At 42.3% G+C, this 21,056-nt stretch overlaps 1 protein-coding gene across 2 annotated transcripts in view; it reads right to left on the reverse strand.

Annotated features, from left to right (window-relative positions):
- The window catches only part of rsrc1 (arginine/serine-rich coiled-coil 1), a 138,533-nt gene that overhangs the window by 5,836 nt on the left and 111,641 nt on the right, over positions 1 to 21,056 (reverse strand). For both annotated transcript variants that reach the window (XM_042487148.2, XM_088078943.1), the window contains exon 7: positions 17,505 to 17,576. In XM_042487148.2, coding sequence (XP_042343082.1) covers positions 17,505 to 17,576 — 72 coding nt within the window. The remainder of the gene's footprint in view (positions 1 to 17,504; positions 17,577 to 21,056) is intronic.

Consider the following 21,056-nt stretch of genomic DNA (forward strand, 5'->3'; position numbering starts at 1 on the left):
TGCTTAGCCAAGGACACAGAGTTTCTACAAAAGGCAAGTGGAAAAAAACACTAACAAGATAATAGCCAGACAGTGAATTATACTCAGATAATGCATTCTAAAATAATCAAAATATGAACACAAACTCGCTGCAATGGAATTTCATTATGGAGACTAAATGTGATTAGGTTTCATACACTTTTCATGTATCAGAAAGTATTTTGCTCCGGCTTGTCCAATCAAACAAAAAGACAGAAAGGGTTTCCAGTAAATTACTCTTGGATATAAACACATCAGGATTCTGCATATCAGATAATAAATCATTTCAAGAATTCAAGAGCAGTCTTCGGAGCGTAGGAGGGCAAAAATAGGTGTGCCAGGAAAGTTAGTAACAGGAGAAAAAAAAGAGAGACAAGAGTCTGAATGCTCCCATTATTCTCTGGCTGTCAATCTTTCCACTGATCAGTCAATATTCATCCCTCTCTCCCCCATCCATCCGTCCTCTCCTGCACTCTCCCATCTCTCTATCTGTCAATCCTGCAGACATCCATGTTTCTCTGCTCCACTGATGTAGGCTGTGTCATGAAAACAAGTACACAAATGGGAACACACACACTCACACACAAAGAATGACGGGGTACAAGTACTCCCACATGAACACGTGTGTTTGCAAACTTACATACTTTTCACTCACAGTCATATCTGGCATACATGCAGCATACTCTAACACGCACACATGAACACACAGAGCATGCAATTGGAGCTAATAGCAGGAATTAATTCAACCCATTAGAAGCTACAGAAAGGGTGTCACAACAGATCTTCATGGCCCTGGTGTTTAATGAATAAATGAATATTTGTTCCGGCTTTCACGGCGAAGCATCACATGCTATCTCACACACACACACACACACACACACACACACACACACACACACACACACACACACACACACACACACACCAAAGGCACACACACCCTATTATAGTTCATAATAGCACTCAAATAAACTGGGTTTTGATTTAAATGCACTGCAGAACTGGACAACTGAGTGACAAGTGGAATTAAGCCTTCCTATATGACAGACTATCAGCTTGTCATCCTGTGCTGGGAAGATGTGAGCAGAAACGCATTGTGCAGCGGGCTCCAAAAATAGTCATTACCTTGACTGGGCTGCGAGATGAAGTCTGAACACTGGCCCAATATCCTCCTGGAGACTGTGGCCTGTCCTTCACACCACTATCACTACCGCTCACTGCACAGCTGTATGAACGTGCATGTGCTCACATGAAAACTAACGCCTGTGTCTGGCCCACAATTAATTCAGCACAATTTAATTCAATTTTCAATTACCCCTTCTCTGCTCTCCTTTTAGCATGAATGCCCTACACGAGGAACTACCACACACTTCCACACTGACATGTATACATACACACACACACACACACACACACACACACACACACACACACACACACATATCTGCAAGCATCTCCTTGGCAGGCCCGTCTGTTGCTGGGTTGTCCATGCGTGCTGCGGAAATCCATTAAGACCTCAGACTTTTTGACAAACACATTATTGGTAGATAAAATGACTTCCATATGCTGTTTGTCAGATGTCAGTGGGAAAAGATATGTATTTCATGAGAAAATCAAAAATAATGGACTTTGAGTGCGGGCCTAGCGAGCTTAGAAGCACACAAAAATCAATACTCTAGCTGGGCGAGCGCACTCTGCAGCTTGGAGAGGTCAAAGTTGATATTTAATATTGACACATTATCTGGCAAATTAATTTAACAGGCCAACTCGATTGTCACCGCATTAGGAATGCTTCTCTGTCAGCGATGAGAGGAGGATAAAGTGAAAGCTGAGAGAGAGAAAACAGATGAGAGTGAAAGAGACAGAGAGGAGAAGAAACAAAACTAGACACAACTAAACGTACAGTATGTACTGCTTTAAATTAGGTTATTGTTAGCTCTGTGTGGCACTTGTGTCTGCATGCTGAAATGCATTACAACCATTACTGCAAACCAGGAAATGGGATCAAACTCAGTCAATGAAGTTTTGTTTTGTATCTGCAGATTAGACTAATGGATAGTGACTGAGCAATGTATGCTAACATGCATTTTGCATGTCCTTGCATGTTTCCACCAGTGTGTGTGTGTGTGTGCATAAAAAAGGCAGTCAGAAAACTCACTTGCCATCTCATTACTGAAATTAGTTGGACAGACAGCGGTGCTGATGAGTGGCTCAGAATCAATAGGCTATTGTTCTCTCTAAATAGCTGTTTGTCCACTTCATTGATTAAGACCAGAGGACGAGGAGAGAAAATCAAACCAGCCAATGAAAACAGATTTCAGCTCATCTCCTTCAGCCTTGAAGATGAGAGCGTTCACACAGCAGTTACAGTCGCTCACCAGAGGAGGGAGCTGTTCAACAACACATGTCGACGAGCAGAGGCCTCGGGCTGTGGCAGCATTGTCTTTGTAAACTTGACTTTGGTCTACAGTTTGTCAATCAAGAGCAGCCGAGCTGAATATATTGCTGCTGCTGATTAATTCCAGTAATTGAGTGCAGTAGCGTGCCAGCTAAATTACCGCAGCACTTGTTGTTGTGTGGAGAAAAATAAATAAGAAGGAAAAGTAACTGCTTGTTTTATTGAGGTCTCACAAATTGTGGCAAATCTTTGACAGTGTTCTGGAAATTATATGGCAAACAGACAATCTAAAGGCATTTAGTGAATTTATTAAAAATGAAGAAAGGGCAAACTTGCCTGTAGTATTAATAGTGGGTAGTGTGACTTTAGCACAGTATTGTAGACGAGAAATATTTGGGACAGATCATGCCGGAAAAAAGATGACTCCAATTCTAATTTGGTCAGTTTAATAAAAAAAAAAAAATAATAAAATAAAATAATTTTCAAATAAAAAGATTAAAATTCACAAAGATTTGTTTTAAATTAATTTTAAAAATATTTTTTCCATGCGCAACACATCACTGATACACAGTCTACTGCAACCCAACAATGATACAAACCCTAGTTCTTAGAATACACAAAGATAAACATTTGTCTAACTTTTGTAGGCCGTGCCTGATTTCTCATGTGCATGCACGCGCTCACACACAACAACATCTCTTGGTTTTCCAGGTTTCAATAATGTGCCCTCCCCTCCTTGTGCCCCCCCCCACACCGCGGTAAAGATGTGTAATTCAATGCTCAATTTAGGCCTGTCTCAGTGGAGATTTTTTTGCCTGCTAATTGATAGAAATTAAGCCATTAATCAAGCCACTAGCCATCATTCAACCCAGGGAAGATGAATACAAACTTTCATAATAACCACCTTCCCCATTTTAGCCCTCATTAGCATTAATTTTTAATGTAATTATGCTATTCTTTTACACTGAGCTCATAAATTACTGCTCTTTTGTTGCTGGCTGGCCTTGTAAAATCCAAAGTAATGCTTTGTAGTCTGATCTTTAAGGCAATTACTGGCTTCTTCACTCTTTTATCTCCCTGCATTTCCAATAACCTGCTCTCTAATGATTTATCTCCGCTGTACCCCCCCTCCACCCTCCAATCCCCTTCCCCACTCTTTCTCTCTCTGCACCAGCGGCCAACTGCCCCGCTGCCAGCCTCCGCCTCCAATCCCCCTTCCGCCCACATTCTCCCCATCTCTTTACAGCAGCCCCAGATACATCAGGGATGCTCACAAACACATGCACGGATGCTTGCCTCCACCAAGTTAACTATATTAACACACTCACGCGTGTATGTGTGTGTGTGTGTGCGTGCTGTAACTTTGTTTACTATCTCCTTTAGTCATTTTCCAGCTCACCCTTCATTAGTGAATATCCAGCTCCAGCAATGGCGACAACATCGGGGGAATGCCAAGGTAAGAGACTGGCGCTCCATCTCACTCTCTCTCTCTTGGCTGGTCTCCTGTGGGTCTTACCTGTAGGCTAGCTGCTCTTGTTTATGTAACCCCTGAGCTGGGTAAACACACACACACACATACATGCTTGCACGCATGCAGGCACACACTCGCGGAGCTTGGCATCAAACAGCTGAGTTAAGCTTAGCAGGGCTGCGTGCTAGGGGCGATAGAGGGGCTCTGGTCTGGCCCTGTTCTCAGCAGCAGCATCCTGGCTGCATCAAAGTCTTTACCGTACGATTCTCCAGGCCCAAACAACAGGCTGCTGCAAAGCATGCCTGGGAATTGGACTGAACAACAACAGAAAAAATGAAACAATAGGTTACTTATTAAAATCCGACTGATGAGATTTCATTATCGCCACCAAATGACTCTCTGTGAGACATTTTGCTTCCGTGGATGAGGATTTCCATTACACCGTCACTAAAACAAATAAATTAAGGAACCTAATGTGTCTGCTGGGTGTCTGGGAATGTTGCTGCTAATGAGATATTTTGTTGATATGACAGAGAAGTTTAGGCTGGTCCTACTTAGGCCCGGAGCCATCAAGAAAGCCAGACAGCCAACTTACGTTATTAAAAAGGTGTCTGCTGTGGGCCTTGGTTAGGTAATACTTTTAGACTCTATTGATTAGGGGCCGCTGACAGGTTCAGATGTTAGCCCTGGAAATGCATCAAGTGGCTAATGAGCAGCTATTAGGCCCATCGATTTGCTGATTTCAATTGATAGCTAGCAGGCCAAAGCTGCACGTCAATATTTGCATAACTAATACCCTGCAGCTTTAGGCATTGAAAAACGAGACCTCAATGAGAAAGGGAGGTGGAAAAGAAAGCAAGGAAGTGAGAGATGCAGTCAGGTAGAGAAAGAGAGAAGATGTGGATAATAAAAGCAGATAAATACGGACCAGCAGCCTAGAGGTAAGAGTAGAAGAAACACCCAAACTATCAAAACAACCCAAATGTCAAGAAAAGCTAATCTACCAGAGGTGTTGTAGTGAGGGGAAAAGTGTACCAAGGGTCCCAGTGGAAGGTGGGCACTCAAAAAGCTTAGAATAAAAAGTTTGTTTTTTTACTTTTTTTAAAGAGTAATTAGCCCTATAACCAAATTCAGTTGAAAGACTAAACTTTGATCAAAAAACTAGTGGAAGCCCTCCTAGGCCCCTCTCACCTCTTAAGGCACAAAATTGTTTAGTCCGCGCCTGTACTAAATGCGGCCAGTCAGGTGAGTGCCACTTGTGCTGCAGAAAGGGAAATCTATGTCCAAAAAAATAAAAAATAAAAAAGAAATGACAGACAAATGAAGCAAACTGACATGTATAACAAAAAAAAAAAACATTCAAAAGGGGCGTAAGACATACAAGAGAGGAAAGTTGGAGGGCCCACGCAGACTGCTTGTGCATAGGGTTCAGAATGTGGTGCTACGCCCCTGTAAACCAAAGAGTTTCCTCTCCTCTGCACTGATCTGCAGGTTGTTTGTAAAGCAATAAACCGCCAATGGTGGCACTGCAACAATGACAAGATGTGACGCTGATGCATGTCTGACGCCTGTGGCTGCCAGGGTCAACAGGTCACACACAAAATGAACGAAAATTCTGACAGGCCGAGCCAGATGTCCCGAGTGTGTCCCTGAGGAGTGTGCGTATATGTATGTATGTGTTTGTAAGTGCGTGTGCCAGCAGGGAGATGTCCAATGACAGAGCAGGTGGCTAAGCTAGTCTAATGTGCGCTCCCAGGAGACCACACATAATACACACAGTCACTCACACATTACCTCCACCCCCCCCCCCACCTCCAAAAAGCAATGTCTCCCAACAATGCACCTTCAACAACAAATACATACGTAGGACTAGTGATCCCCTGCGGTGGTCACCTTGTTATAATAGTGTCACCTGGTCTCTGTGGAGTTCACATGTCCTGTTGACTGCTGTCACTGCCATCAGGGGCACACATCACTAATGCTCTGTTGTTTCACTTAAAGGTTCAGCGAGTTGGATTTAGGAGAATATATTGACATAAAGGAAATATAATATAATAATTATGTTTTCTTTAGCATATAATCACCTGAAAATGAGAATCTTTGTTTTTTTTGTTACCAAGAATGAGTAGTTCATATCTTCATAGGGAGTGGGTCCTTGTCTGACACTAGCTCTAGATTTGGCCATTTGCGTTTCCACATTGGCTACTGCAGTTATCAGCCCCTCCGCAACGAGAGGGTCATAAAATCACAGAATTTTAAAATGTGAATCTGCTTTATTTATTTATTTGTCTATTTTTTTTTTTTTTTAACTAAGTTCAACCACCTGGTCCATTTGTTTGCAACAATGCCTCTAAATCCCCTAAATCCTACACACTGCTTTTCTATTGACAGTCAGCTCTAAAGGTTCTCTGTAACTTATGGAAAACACCATATACGATCAGTTTCTTTGGATAATGTCACCTTGAGCATTATATGACCTTAGCAGATAATGGCATGTGATATGTTTATGTTGTATCTTATGTGATTTCTATTTCACATCAGGAAATGAAGAGCAGCTGGTGACTAAGTGTCACACACACTCACACACACGATCTTCTAGTGTCTCCTAGTGATAGTGATCTCCCACTCTCCAGTCAATAAAGGTCTGAATGATGAATTAAAGACCCAAACAACCTGCTAATGACAGGATGACATGGCAGCCACGCGCCACGCTCGGCTATCTCCTTCCACATCTTCACTCATCCCTCCCCACTCGCTGCCTCTCTCTTCTGTCATTCAACCCCATTCTGCTCATCTGTCCGCTCGACTTCCTCTCCTTACCTGACCCCGGTTCAACTATATCACAGCATATTCTCCCCATCTGTAGTCACAAATCCTGCAACTACAATTAAATGCATGTGTTTAGCCTCCTTCTGTCTGCGCCCATAATGAAATAATAGGAGGAACAAAAAACTGGCCCCAGTCAATCCCTCTATCCATACCTCTATCTATCATGCACAATATCTGAAGCCACAAACTGTATTTATAAATAATGATGATGCATGTAATTGTTTGATTCTGCCATCAAAACTGCAGTGACTCATCTAAAGAACTTGCTGCAGTATTTGTTTGTTCATGTAAGTATCACACGAAACCTCAGTCATAACTTATGAGGGTTTGATGAGAAAAAATTTGAGAGGGAAAATGATACAAAATATGCTACGCTAAATTCCAATACACTGCTTTCATTACAGCTCAAAAAAGCTACCATAAAGTATTTGCTCACAATTGGCTCGGATGGAGGATTTACCATTCATCAGGGAAGACATGTTTATTGTTGCCTTGTTGACATTGTACCTATCACTATCATGGGGTATAAATAATGCATTCATTGCCAAAAACAAGGGTCTACCTTTTGATGAAACTAGTACAAACAAAGCTTAAAAGCATCTACTGTATATTTACTGCCTATAAATCGGTTATTTATCTGAATCCTGCCTAAGACCGGACCACTCCTGCTGACCTGACTGCACCGCGCTAACTGCAAACACAGAGGGCTAACCAAAACCAGGTGGGTGCGTTTCTCTTGCTGTGTGTATGTGTGTGTGTGTATGTGAGGGAGAGAAACAAAGGAGTGTGAGTGTTAGTCGATGTCCTGTGCCTGGGCAGCATCACAGAATCTCATTAAATAGTGAAGCTTTCACAGGCTGAGTGGTGAGATCTTCAAGATCACAGCCACTTTCTCTGTCGACGGGTCGGAGAGGGGACTGGTGGCATTCTTAACGTTTTCTATTCTATTTGCTCACCTATTGCTTACCTACTATTCTATCAAGTTAATTTTGTTATTTCAGGGCTCATGGGCAACCATATCTCAATGTCATTTTTTTTTTAAAGAAATTAGGCAATTTTTGTCCTTGTGACAATTTTTAAAGTCAATACCATTGGTAAGGGTTGGTTTGTTAAACACTTTGAACACAGAATATTGGAGGACAGATTGTATTTACTGTAAAATAAGAGAAGCTTTAAAAGAAAAGGGAGAAGCGTTGTAAAAAAATACAGAACATAGATGAAGGAGCACATACCTGAAACTCTCCTAAATACATTAACAGCCTGTCCGTCTGTGAGACTCGAGGAGCTCTTTATTGAGCACAACACTGTTTTAGTGTGATTAGAATAAAGAGTCCTTCCCTGCCCTTTACCAGAAATAACACACATTTGACTGCATTAACTTGATGTTAAACTAGGCAGTGCATGTGTGTGCGAGTGTGTGTGTGCCGTAAAAAAGTGCAGCGCTCTCCATTTTTTCAATCCCGGGCTGGTCAGCAGCTCTTTTATGAACAACTCTATAATTAGAGAAACACCAAGCAGCTAATTACTTAATTGGAGCAAGGTCTTTAAAATGAAAATGATGTAATCTAAATCCAGGAAACGGGCTCGATTTTCACGTACGCTAACCCATGAACGTCAACACACAAACAGGCGCACACACCTCATGACCCTGCAGTCTTCTTGTCGTGTCGCCATCAAGCAAGCGACTCTTTCCCCTTAGTTGGGTTGTAATTGATTCTCCCTTCCACTCTGTTGGGTCCTGACAGGGTGTGTGTGTGTGTGTGTTGGTGAGAGAGGAAAAGGGACAGAGAGTCTCCTGTTTGTGTGGTCTGCTACAAACTATATTAGTAAAGGTCATGGCCGTGTGCTGGTGTGTGTGTGTGCGTGTCTCTGAGTAGTAATTAATTAGGCAAATGCCCCCCACCTCCTCCTCTTCTGACCTCAGTTGTAGACTAATAACCTTGGTGCTGTGTAATACATTATACCCCTTTCTTTCTGTCGCATTCTGCCTTATTGGAGGGAGTCACGCAAAAATAACAAAACAAGAGTGACATCATCATTTGCATGTAAATCAAAATCATTCTTCATGGCTTAAATTACAGGAGAAAAATGCATGAGTAGTCGTGTGACTATAATGTCCAGTCAGTCCCGATATGTTTGATTTCTGTCAGCTAGACTAGGGTGAGCGTCCTTCTTACTGATTACACATGTGCACAGGTATAAAATGGCGTACTGCTCCATGCAGTAACCCTCTCCCTCCACATCCTGACCGTCATCCTATCTCACCACACCTGACTGTACCAACTTCCTCCAAAACACTCCTCCTTCTTCATTCTGGGGTCACTGGACGTGTCCTGATGCCTCACATACATCTTGTCCCTGAATGAGCTGCAGTAGAATATTTGCTTGCATGATTTTATTTTGCTCCTTAAATAAAAACAAATGATGGAAATCGGATTAAATCTACATCATGGATATCATGTGATTGTGATTACCAGTATAAGGCACATGCGTTGTCTGTATAAACACACACACAAAAAAAGGTCACTAAACAGAGTTCTGAGTCATGAAACCCAAGTGGCTTTAATCTCACTTACACTTGGAAAACTGAATACTTTAAGTTTGAGTTTGTGATTGATATCCAGTTTGTCAGTACTGTATGTGGGAATACAGTTGTAAATCCAGAAACTTGTGAAAGGTAAGGACAGTATGGGAAGGGAACTGTCCAGGACTAACATTCTTGAATGAATGATTGCTACATGGTTTGAACCATAGACTGTATAAAAAAGTGGACAGAGCCAAAATGACATCACCCATCGGTTTGTGGACTGCTGTTTTGAAGCCTTGAGTTCTGCATTTTGGCCATTGCCTTTATTTATCTATTTTTTAAGCCTTAAGAGACCATGTTAGGGCAAGAGGGTGAAGCTGTGGCGGAGTGACTGGTGGATCTGACTGAGAACGTGAGGACACCACTGTGGTGGCAACTTGTGAATTACAAGGTAGCCACACCTTAAAGCACAACATGCTTTATCATCTATTTCACTCTAAATGGAGAAATCATTTACAAAAGAACATTAGAAACCATTTTTCAATGGAATCACTTCAGTTGTGACGGAGCTATCTGCAAATCCATAAACCTCCTTACTTCCTACAGCCCTACTTCCAGCCCCTTTGCACAAACCACACCAATATTCAAGCTCGACCCTCATTTTCATCTAAACTACACACCTGTAAAGTTTTGTAACTGCATCTTGCATAGTTGTAATGTCATCACATTGACCTTTACACAAACAGACTTCATTTCGCAACCAACAAAGTCGCCCCTTACTGGTCATTTGCTTAATTTCTCAAACCCTGAAGATAACCGCTTGTTTTGGGCACATATATAACACAGTGTGTCATACGTGGATTCAGTTGCTATGCTTATTTCAGTTGTGTGTTTTTACTTCTTTACTAGTGCTTAGAACATACACTCTTCAATGTCAGTGATAAATTGGTGGTTGTATGCTTCATAATAAATTACTTTTTTTTTTCACGATTACACATACACTCTCTGTTACACAGAAATGCAAAATGTGCCTTCATGACACAGTGTACTGCCACCAAAGCCCCCCACAGCACACACAAACATTAGACGCTCTCACATTCCCTAAATTCAAGCATTCAAACGACATACTCATCACACACACCACATTTTAAAAAAAAGACACCCGAGCACATATTACTGCCCCCCCATCATGCATGCACACACGCACGCACGCACGCACACACACACTCACACTCACACACACACACACACACACACACACACACACACACACATACACACTCTTAAGTGACCTCTGATGTCTAATGACAAACCTTGCGGGGGCCACCACATGGCCAGAGCCACCCAGGATGCCAGCACTTTGACCTGCAACAGTCTGCGGGTGTGTCTAATCACAACAGTCTGACCACCCTGTTAGACTGCACCAAGTACACTACGGCTGTGTGTGATCATGTCCAGACTTATGCGGATGTGTGAGTGTGAGTGTGAGTGTGTGTGTGTGTGTGTAAGTCACTTTAACATACTGGGAATGTTTTTAGTTAAAGCGGCAAACTAATACTCTACCTTTAATCTCCTAATAGAAGAGCTAAATTGCTATGGCTGAAAGAGTCATACTGATAATTTATTTAGCTACATTCAGAGTTCAATTTTCTGGATTTTTAAAATTAAAAGTGAAATTTTGCAAAATTACATTTGAACAATTAATTGTGAAAAAAGTAATAAAAATGTGTCGCTATGTGTATGAATTGAATTAAGACAAATTTTTAAATTCAGTATTGAATTTTAAACCAGCTGACAGCATCCTAAACCTAAATAGGATGGACGGGAAATCTGGAAAATAAATCAGCCCGCTAACTCAAGCGAGGTTGCTGAATGTACATCGCTCTACCGGTAGCAGGTTAATTGATAAGCATGACCCCAGAAACGATTACCAATCAGAGAGGGTAAAAGGGTGCTGTCAATCATCTGTCCACTTGACCTGAATGAACACAGGTTGGGAAGCTTGCATGGTCAATCTCTGTGTAATCTAGCCTATGGCAGAGATAGCTTGGCTGTTATCGGGTCAAACATGTAATTCCATAGATATCCTTATAGAAATGATTAAGCTACAGGCTCCGTAGCTGCAGAAGTGACAGCCACAGCGGGCAGCATCAGCATCCCATTACCCCTGGACAACAAAGGGTCACGTGGGGTTAGCAGAATTCAGCATGCGCCTCCACTCGTTCATGGGACCAGTAGCGCTTAGGACAGGAGGTCATCTAATCACCCTACCGAGCCATCTCCGGGGGAGGAAAGGGGAAACGAGAGGTGGTGGTGGGGGCGGGGGGAGAAATCAACTTTAAATTTGCAGTGATGAAAAATCAATAAAGCAGTAATTGCTTGGCTTATCACTGTGCAATGAAACAAATTGGGAGGAGAAGGAAGGCAAGGAGAGGGCTGGCGTCCATGCTGCACGCCAGGGTTTTTTGGCTTCAGCGTGTGGAGCTGAGCGTAGCGCTAGAGAGGGAGAGAGAGGAGAGGAGTTTGGGCTTCAGTGGGCCAAGGCAAGGAAAAAAGGTCTCCTCGTGATAATTAAATCTTCTCACACTGATTTTCTGCCAAATTTATTTCCCCAGGGACCATAACTCTGATTCAGTGCTTACAAGCCTTGCATAACTAATCATTTCAACGTGGGGGGAACCACAAACCTGAATGAATTGGGAGGAGAGAGGAGAAAATAAAAAAGGGGAGATGGCTAGACTGAATGTGTGGCACTATTCATCTCTAAATCAATCATTATTTAGGCAGGACAAAAATCAGAAATAAGTGCGGAGCGTCCGTCTGTAAGATTCTGTTTGAAGCAGACCTTTAAAGTGGAGGTGTAATTGTCAATGTTCTCTCTTTTACACTTCCTCTGCAGAGCTATACGGGCAGAAAACATCCTTTAATTCCTGGAACAAATAGAACCCATAAAGCCAATGAAGTGTCGGTTCAATATTCCTCTGACTGTTCCTGGCATGATTGTGTTGAACATAATAACACAACAAATAAGGCCATTTATCTGAAGTAACGACAGGAGATGAGGCTAACTCCACTAATCAATACCAAATCAATACAAACCAGATTTTCTTACATCAAAATCACTGAGACAGATCTTTCTTCAGCGCAGAGTGCACAAGAGCAATACAGTGCCTCCCTCGGGCCCTGAGGTGGATCATATAGCTGCTGGAAGGAATAGAGTTTAAAAAAAGTATAATGCTCTACCCTCTGAGAGGATGCTGGGAACTATAATTATAGCCTGGTATAATTCAGACACTCTCCTTATTGAATCCTCATGTTTTAGTTAATGTGATGAGATCACGGACACCAGATCACTCGTGTTTACCAGCGGATGAATTTCACCGCTTGTCCTTCAAGTGGCAGCCCAGGCAGCGTCGATGCTGCTCGCACGAGGTAGCGTGGCACGCCACACCATGGCCCCGGTAATTAAAACATTTAAAGCAGAGCCAGCCCCCCTGTGCTCCCGGGATGTGATATGGGGGTCACGCGCCTGTAGATTCTAATTTGCGCACCATTTGTATTCATGACAGGCACGTGCTAAATATTTAACAGCAGCCCGGCAGGAGTTTTGTATTGTTAGGCTTTCCAGGTCAAATAATTTGATTTCAAGGCAGATTACATTAAGCATCAATGTCCAAGCCACCACTCTCACTTGCCTCTCATTTCCTGTCTTTTATTACAGCCGCGATAGGCCAGAACTGAAGGGATATGGCTTTGGATTATACAAGAGCTTGTTATCCCTGGATTAGTTATTATTTTCAATTAGAAAAGGGATCACATCATTTATTACGGACGCCACACACCCACATTGGTGTCGTGTGCAGATGCTTGCATGCAAAGTGAAAATTTTAGCTGACTGACAAATTGTCTAGTAGGGCATGTAATCACACTTAACAAGAGAAAATTCCAAACGGATGACGGTGCGAGCTCCCTTAATGATATTTCACTCATATTAATTTGACCCACAGTCACTAAGAATGTGTATTCTCTCTTTATTCTATATGTTGAACATGTAAGGCAAGAAACTAAATCCAGACATTTTCCTGTTTTAGCCGAGGCCCTGTGGTGATTGACAACAGAGCTAGTTAAACGGTGATGAGGCGTTAATGGATGCTAGGTCGAGGAAGTGGGGGGGCAGGAGGGGGGGTCTGCGGCTGAATATTTAATGGTCATATAATTCCTGAACACAGACACACACAGACAGGTACACACCCAACCCGTGACCTGTCCTACACACCGCGTAATTAGGGAAACAGTCCTTTCGTTTAACTGCCAAAAGAGCAAATGGTAGGTATATATTCCCCTAATGATATGGGTTAAAGAGCTATTATACGTCTCATTAAAATATATGATCTCCCAATCTGGTGGTGGTTTGAGGTAATGGGGACAGAGTGGCATAAGGGCTTAAATACCATCCGCAGGCTATAGGCTAGTGTCCAGTCCATATCTACATAATTCTGTGAGTTGGAGAGCGGCTGCGCAAATGAAGAGATGTGTCTGTCAGTGGCTCGTCAATGACGCATAAACGACTGTATGGGAATGATTTGGGGTTATGAAGCATTTGACACTAATTTTCATGTCAACTGGTTGATGTGTTACTGTTCTCTTTGACACAGCTGGACAAAAAACATAAAAGGAAAAGCAGGAATTATCACTATGTCTTAATGAAGCTTTAAACACTGTCATTCCCAGTCAGACAGGAAAAGCATCTCATAATGTTTGAAATGACACGATTTTGTGAAATGAGCCACAAATTAAAACATAAAAAACAATAAGGAATAATGTTGTCAAGAACATCATTTTATCTGTATACACTGAATATTTGAAATGGTTTCAATTGTCATTTTCTGCAGAAATCGGTACTAGCTTTCTGTTATTTTTAATGTTTACTACAGTTGTTGTGCTGTTCTCTGCCACATTTCTTATAAACAAAGCAATGGATAAAATAACCTGCACATTGATCAAAACTGGTAATGGTAAGTTACGAATGGAAACATTTTTTACTGGCTCACTTCTCATATGTTTGTCAGGTTTAATTACGGCACTTTATTTCTGTGCTGACTGGTTGGTTAATCCTTTGTTCAGGTATTAATGGTTAAATGCTTTAAGTTACCTACTGCATGTGTTTTGTTGCATTTTCTTTGCTATCTGCTCTTCATTGACTAAATGTCATATGTTGTGTTGCGTTATGTTGTTAATACATTGTGAAAAACTGGAATTATTTTTGTTATTTAAAAGCACGAGTACTTTTACAAAAAAGGGCCAGAAAGCACTTGTATCTGACTGTAATGATGCACGAAGCAATATGGAATGGATGTGTCCATTTAGGTTAGTAATTTGATGTATTTACTTTATCATCCAGTCCTACATACAGTATATGACCACACACACACACACACACACACACACACACACACACACTGTAACTCTGGTTATGCATTGCCTTCAGTAAAGTACCAGCTGACAGTACAGTCCACACAAACAGACTGTGTTACTCTGGCAGTCAGTCCATCTTATTATAGCTGGACACACTATGTTAGCTAAAAGCCTCCTGGGCACACAAACAACATCTCTCAGCTTTAATAGCCTAAACAAGGCATGCAACTAACAAAGGAACCATCCTCCCCTCTTATTCTCACACCCTTTCATATCACTTGTTTCCTTTTTCAACCACTAGCATCATCTGGCTGCCCTTAACCAGAGAGCCAAACACTCTTTTTAAGTGGAGACTACTTTGTTAACTGATGACCACAGGGTCAGTTATTGATCCTCTCCTTTCTCTCTCTCAGTAAACCCTGCTGATAAAAACCCCTCTATTCTCGCAGGGCTCTGCAGTATGCAGCCACAGTTCGCTACAATAATAGCTTGCATATCATAGCATTCACATGAATCAGATCTCGGTGGTTCGATTAGGGCTAAACTAACTCAAAAGCATTGCCAGTCTAGGACGTGAATCTATTTATGAACGAGGAGTGTAGGTGGTAGTGTTCTTCACTTCTCCCCTCCATTTCTCTTTAAAGGTTTTCTCATTTCAGTCGACTTAACGGTTCAAGTGTAAACTTTCTAGTTGTGTTGACCTCTAAGAGGCCCTGCGGGGAATAAGGAGACCCCTGGTGATCTGCTGTTTAGCAGCAGCAGTGGCCCACCTCCTCCATTTTAGTTGTGCTGGGAGGAAGGGCAGAAGAGGATGGAGCTGGCTGACTCTGTCTGTGTCTGTGTGTGTGAATGTGTGTATTGATGTGTATTTGCGACCGTGCCACTGGCTTCTCTCCCTACCAAGGCAAGGGCAAGTCGTCAGGGCCACTTTGTCGAGCCTCTCTGATCTCACTTCATGTGTCCCCGTGCAGGGAAAAGGAATAAAACGATCGTCCTTGAAGGCAGCGCCTGCACAGCGTGCCGTACTGCACTGCTCCACAACACAATCAAGCACAACACCTTATTTCACGCAGAAATAACAGTTGGAGTGAGGGATGAGGGAGCTTTGAGCAAAACACTCGACTCAATCCCAAAAAGACGCAACGGTGCGGTGTAAACTTAGCTTAAGAAAGCTATTTGATTGGGAGACTTGCTCCGCTGCCCCAAGCGAAGCACTTAGTCACCACTTTGGCAATGCTTCCCTCCACACAGAGAAAAGGGAAGCAGTAGAAGGGAAAGAGTAAAGAAGACACAGAGAAGAGGGCAGAGGAGAGGTGGAAACGGTTGATGAGGACAAATGGAGGTGGGAAGGAAGAGAGACAGAAAGTAGGAGGGAAAGACAGACAGACATGGCACTAAGACCAAGAAAAATGAATAATATTAATGTGAGAATGGCGGCAAGGCTGAAAGAAAACAAAACAGGGTGAGTTAGAGAGAAGGAGGGAAAAAAATCTTCCCAGGACCAAAGCAAGAGTGCAGGGCTAATTAGTTTCTGATGGCTGGACTTTCATTTGGCTAAAAGGTCAGCTAACTTTAAAGGTCACACTGCCATGCCTGCTTGATGCACACAAAAAAAAAAATAGACAGAGATTGGAGAGAGAACCCAGCGATATAAAAACACCCACACTAGAACAAATTATGCTACTACACAAGCCTGTGTGTGCATGCACATACACACACAGTGAGGATGATAACAGCACATTTGATATTCTCATTTATGTCGTGCCCTGGTCCGAGCAAGGACCAGGGTCATTATTCTATGTAAGGACTTTTATTACTGCTAGCATATCCACCGCAAATTACTCTTGACTTTATTGAATGTGTATCAAGATAATCTTTTTGTGTGTGTGTGTGTGTGTGTGTCTGCATGTCCTGTGCTGGTGGGTAGTGGGGAGGGAGCTCATGTTTGTGGGATAAATTTACTGCCTGCAACGCTAAGCACATTTCTGCCTATGCATCTTTATGTAGATTCCGGCTGTCTTAATAAAAACTAAGGAGTGTAATCAGCAACTCTTAAGTTTATGTTTTACAAAGAGTAGATGAACTAAGAGGGAAGAATTTACAAAACTATAGTAACAATTTATCGATAAATTGAGTCATTGTCAACTATTAAATTAATTGCCAACTAATCCGACAAACAAGGTATCTGATAAAGTAATTTTTAAAGAAAAAAAAAGTCAAAATTCTCTGAATCAAGCTTCTTAAATGTGAACATTATCTGGTTTTTCCACTACTTTGTGACTGTGAAGTGAATATCTTTGGGTTGTGGACAAAACAAGACATTTGAGGATGTCAACTTGGGCTTTAGGAAACATTTTTAGCCATTTTCTGACATTGCAAAGACCAGATAACTTAATGATAAGTTGAGAGCTGAGTTCTCCAAAAAAACTAACTAAGACATTTTTGTTGTTGCACTCACATAATTCACATTCATGACATGGGAACTGAATTGCACATGTAACAAGTCTGCTTTTTGTTTTTATCAGACAAACATGCTCAAGCTTGTTTTGGGGGTTGTGCAATGAATGTCGTACAGCCTAAAGAAATTTTTTGGTATTCTGTGTTCCTGCTCCTCAAAGGTAATATCAGTGGCTATTGATGAAAACCCAAAATAGAAGCTTACTTCAATTATTATCAATTGTTATCTTTCCAACAACTTTAATATTGCATTTTTTTTTGTTACATTTAATGATTTAAGCTTTTTGTTTTCCTTTGTGTGCTGTCAGTTCAAAACAGTTACAGCTGTTGGGGTGTTGGTGTCAAAGTCCAGATGTTGGATCGATGACAAGCACACACATATAACTCACCTTCCTCTAGTTTCTTCCGGGCCTCCTCTTCTCTCTTGGCTACTTTGGCCTTCAGCACCTCGTCCGTCTTGGCTGAAAAGAGAGACAGCAGAGTTAGGAGCAAAGCAGAAATTTGGGAACATCATTGTGATTTTATTATGGAAAACATTGATACCATTTGTTTTTTAAATACTCAAGAAGTCATTCGTAATAATGATAAATAATAAAATATTTGTAGTGACAATAAAATAAACACAAAGGAAAAGGAGCACACTCCCAACCACAACTGAAAAACACTTCCAGGTGCATGACACAAAAAATCAATGTTCGACAAAACTGACCATCAGCACACAGTAATGTCCTTTTTAGATGCTTTTAATTCTGGCCTGTGACAGCCACACGACGAATGCCTTTCAACCAACAGTCTTCATCAGCGTTGACGACAGAGATTATTGTGTGCTGACGGTCGGTTTTGGCAATAAAATAAAAACAAATAAATTCTTACATATTTTTATTTTAATGTTACACACATTTTCATACACAAGGAACAAAAGTTATTTCTGTAGGAATGACTCGATAATCATCACAATGCAGAAAATTACGAGAGAACACATTATTGGATCAACAGTAAGCATACATATCAACAAAAATATAAATCACGCCTTCTTCTCTTTTCTCTACCACGCAGACAAGCTTCTCTGCTTTCCCTTCATACCCCTGTAAAAGTCAGCAAGTCTTCCTGAGAGGTGTTTATCGTCTCGGCATAATGAAAAGCTTAAGAGAAAGTGAGGCTGCGGGAGTAAACACTCGTCAGGGCATTTTAAGCATCTCTCATCATGAGCCGTGTTGTCTCGACTCCCTTTTCCTCCGCCTTTCCCCCTGAATAATCAAGATGTTAAGCCACATTAAAAAATATAATGCCGTGTATGGCAGGACTATCAATACTGCCTCTAAATTAATTACATTTCCGTTGCGGCGCATCATTTATTTTGCAGCGTTAAGGCCTCAGCGGAGCCATTCGCCTTTATTGCTATCTCACTTGGTTGATGAGTGAGCTATGTAAAATTGAGTCTCCAATATCATTATACTTAATGAGTTTAAACTTTGAGAAAAAAAAGGAGAGAGAAACAGAAGAGAGCAAGCAGAAGAGAGAGAAGGGGGAGGAAGAGAGCTCTGTACTGTTTTGGGGAAGTTAATACAATATAAGAGTGGGTGTAAGTGTTTGTGAGCGCTTACAGAATGTTTGTGTTAGTGCACAACTGTGGGTGTCCGAATGTGGTTTATTGCACCACTTGAGATACATGCATGTGTGTTGTTCTCCTCCTTTTGTGTCTGAATGTGTGTTCCACTGGAAGCAAATTTGTTAAATAGAAATACAACACATACATCATCTGTGTGTGTTTGGATGCAGGAGGCCAGGGGTTGTGCTAGTCTCCCTGTGACTGCGCTGCTGTTTTTGTTCAGTAATTGGCGTAGACAAAGAACCGTCACACTGCTGTTACGGCTGGTTAAGTCTGGAGGTTACGCATCTTTACTAACAATGACTCTACATGGATGACTGAACCTTCCTCTACCTCCCTCAGCTAGTGTGTGTGTGTGTGTGTGTGTGTGTGTGTGTGTGTGTGTGTGTGTGTGTGTGTGTGTGTGTGTGTGTGTGAGCATGCCTAACCAAATCAACAGCAGCCAATCTATTCCTCTTAGTTAACACCATTGTATTTTGTGTCTATGTATCCAGAATTTGGGCTGCACCACCCCGCATCTCTTTACAACTACATTCATGACTTTTCTTGTTTGCATGCACAGATGTGTTATTTGTGTGTATACACCTGTGTGTGTGTTTTTGTGTGTGTGAGTAAACTCCTCTGTGTTCTTCAGTTCCCTCTATGCTCGGGGCTACCAAGAGGCAGGTAGGAGCTGGAGCGGTATTGGTGGTGCACTGGAGCGGGGAGGGAGACAGAGAGAGGAGGGGAAAAAGGGAAAGGGAGATAGGCAGATAGATGGGGGCCATGTAGGAAAAAGCAAGAATTGACAGCAAGGGGAACAGACAAACAAGCAGAAATAAGAGAAAAAGCCTTGCCTGCCGTGCACACAAACATGTGCACACAAACAACAGGAGTGATTTGTCGCCTCTTTTTGTTTGCATGTTTATCCTCCACCTCTATCCCTTCATCCCTCCCCCAACAGGTTCTCTTATCCTCTCGCTCTCTCTTCTCTCCTTCTGTTTTGCCCTCTCCCACCCCTCCCTGGTTTTTTGTTTTTTTTCATGCTTTCTCTTCCTTCTCTTGCTCATCTCTCCAGTACACTGTGCCTGGGGGCGATAGCAGCAAATCAAACTGTTTATCCATCTCTCATCAGTGCACTGCCTCACGGGGCTCCTGCCCCCTCAAAACAATGAAAGTAGGCCTGAGCGCTGAGCCAGGGATACGATTTAATTACATCAATAAAGAGTTCTGCTTTTAAAAAAAGATAAACTACAAAACAATGTATTACTGCAACACACTCTGCTGCACTATCATGAAAAGCCTGTTAACATGTAAAAAAGAATTAAAGCTCACAGTTGTGCAGAAATATAGGCATGTGTGTGTGCGCAGAGGCCGCTTATTGGAAGTATATTTCTTGGCAACTTAGTGGCTCCAGTTCATTGTAGGATAATTCTGTGATGGACTTTTATTAAAGCGGGTAATAAACGGCTGGGTGTTGGGGAGAGGAGAGGCCTTTCACTTCATTTAGACTTCGTTCAGTCTTGGCTGCAGGGGCGGAGGGAAAGAGGAGGGATGGCAGCAGGAAGGGGCGGCGAGTGTCAGTGAAATCGCATTGTGATTATGAGTGTAATTGCAGCTCAGGGGCCCAGGGGCCATGTAGCTCTGATGGCGCTAGAAGATGTTTTATGCACAGCAACAGAGAGGAAGAAAGTGAGAACGAGAGAAAGAGGGAGAGTGGGAGGGAGAGGCAGGCTGCCAGGATGTTTGCAATTTTTTTTTTTTTTTTTTTTACAGAATCTCCTCTTCTATCTCTTTTCTCCTCTTTTCTTTCTCTCCTTTCTCCTCCTCCCCCAGCATCCTCTTTAACTCCTCTCTTCTCCTATTCTCTTCTCTCCTCCTCACTCTTCTCTCCTGTCCTCCTCCCTTGGCAGGATTAGCTGGGTCTCGTTAGAGGGGAAATGTAATAATGCTCCCACCAGGTGGAATCGGGCCCGCTCCATTATCAGCCGGGAGATGGATGGGCCGTGTAGGGCCGGCGGGGGCCACGCGCGCACGCAATTTAGATTCAATAAACTGGCAAAGCAAGACCCCCAATCTGATTTATCTCTTACACGCCGCCAATGCTTGCTGCTACGATGCTGATTCCCTATTACCACTCAGAGAAGGACTATTCATTGGATGTAAGGCACGGCAGTCAGAGAGGCTTGTCGGGCCCCCGGGACGGCAGCAAAACAGATACAGCAGAGGGTTAATGCGTTTACACACAGATAAGCAATTAAATCTAAGGCTGAGGTGAGTTATAGAGTTATTAAGGAGGGATTGGAGGAGGGTGAGAAGGGAGGGACACAGGGTGAGAAAAAGAAGATGTTAT

The sequence above is a fragment of the Plectropomus leopardus genome, chromosome 6 (genome assembly GCF_026936395.1).
Source record: "Plectropomus leopardus strain MGB_pleo_1.0 chromosome 6, ASM2693639v1, whole genome shotgun sequence".
NCBI classification, from domain to species: Eukaryota; Metazoa; Chordata; class Actinopteri; order Perciformes; family Serranidae; genus Plectropomus; species Plectropomus leopardus.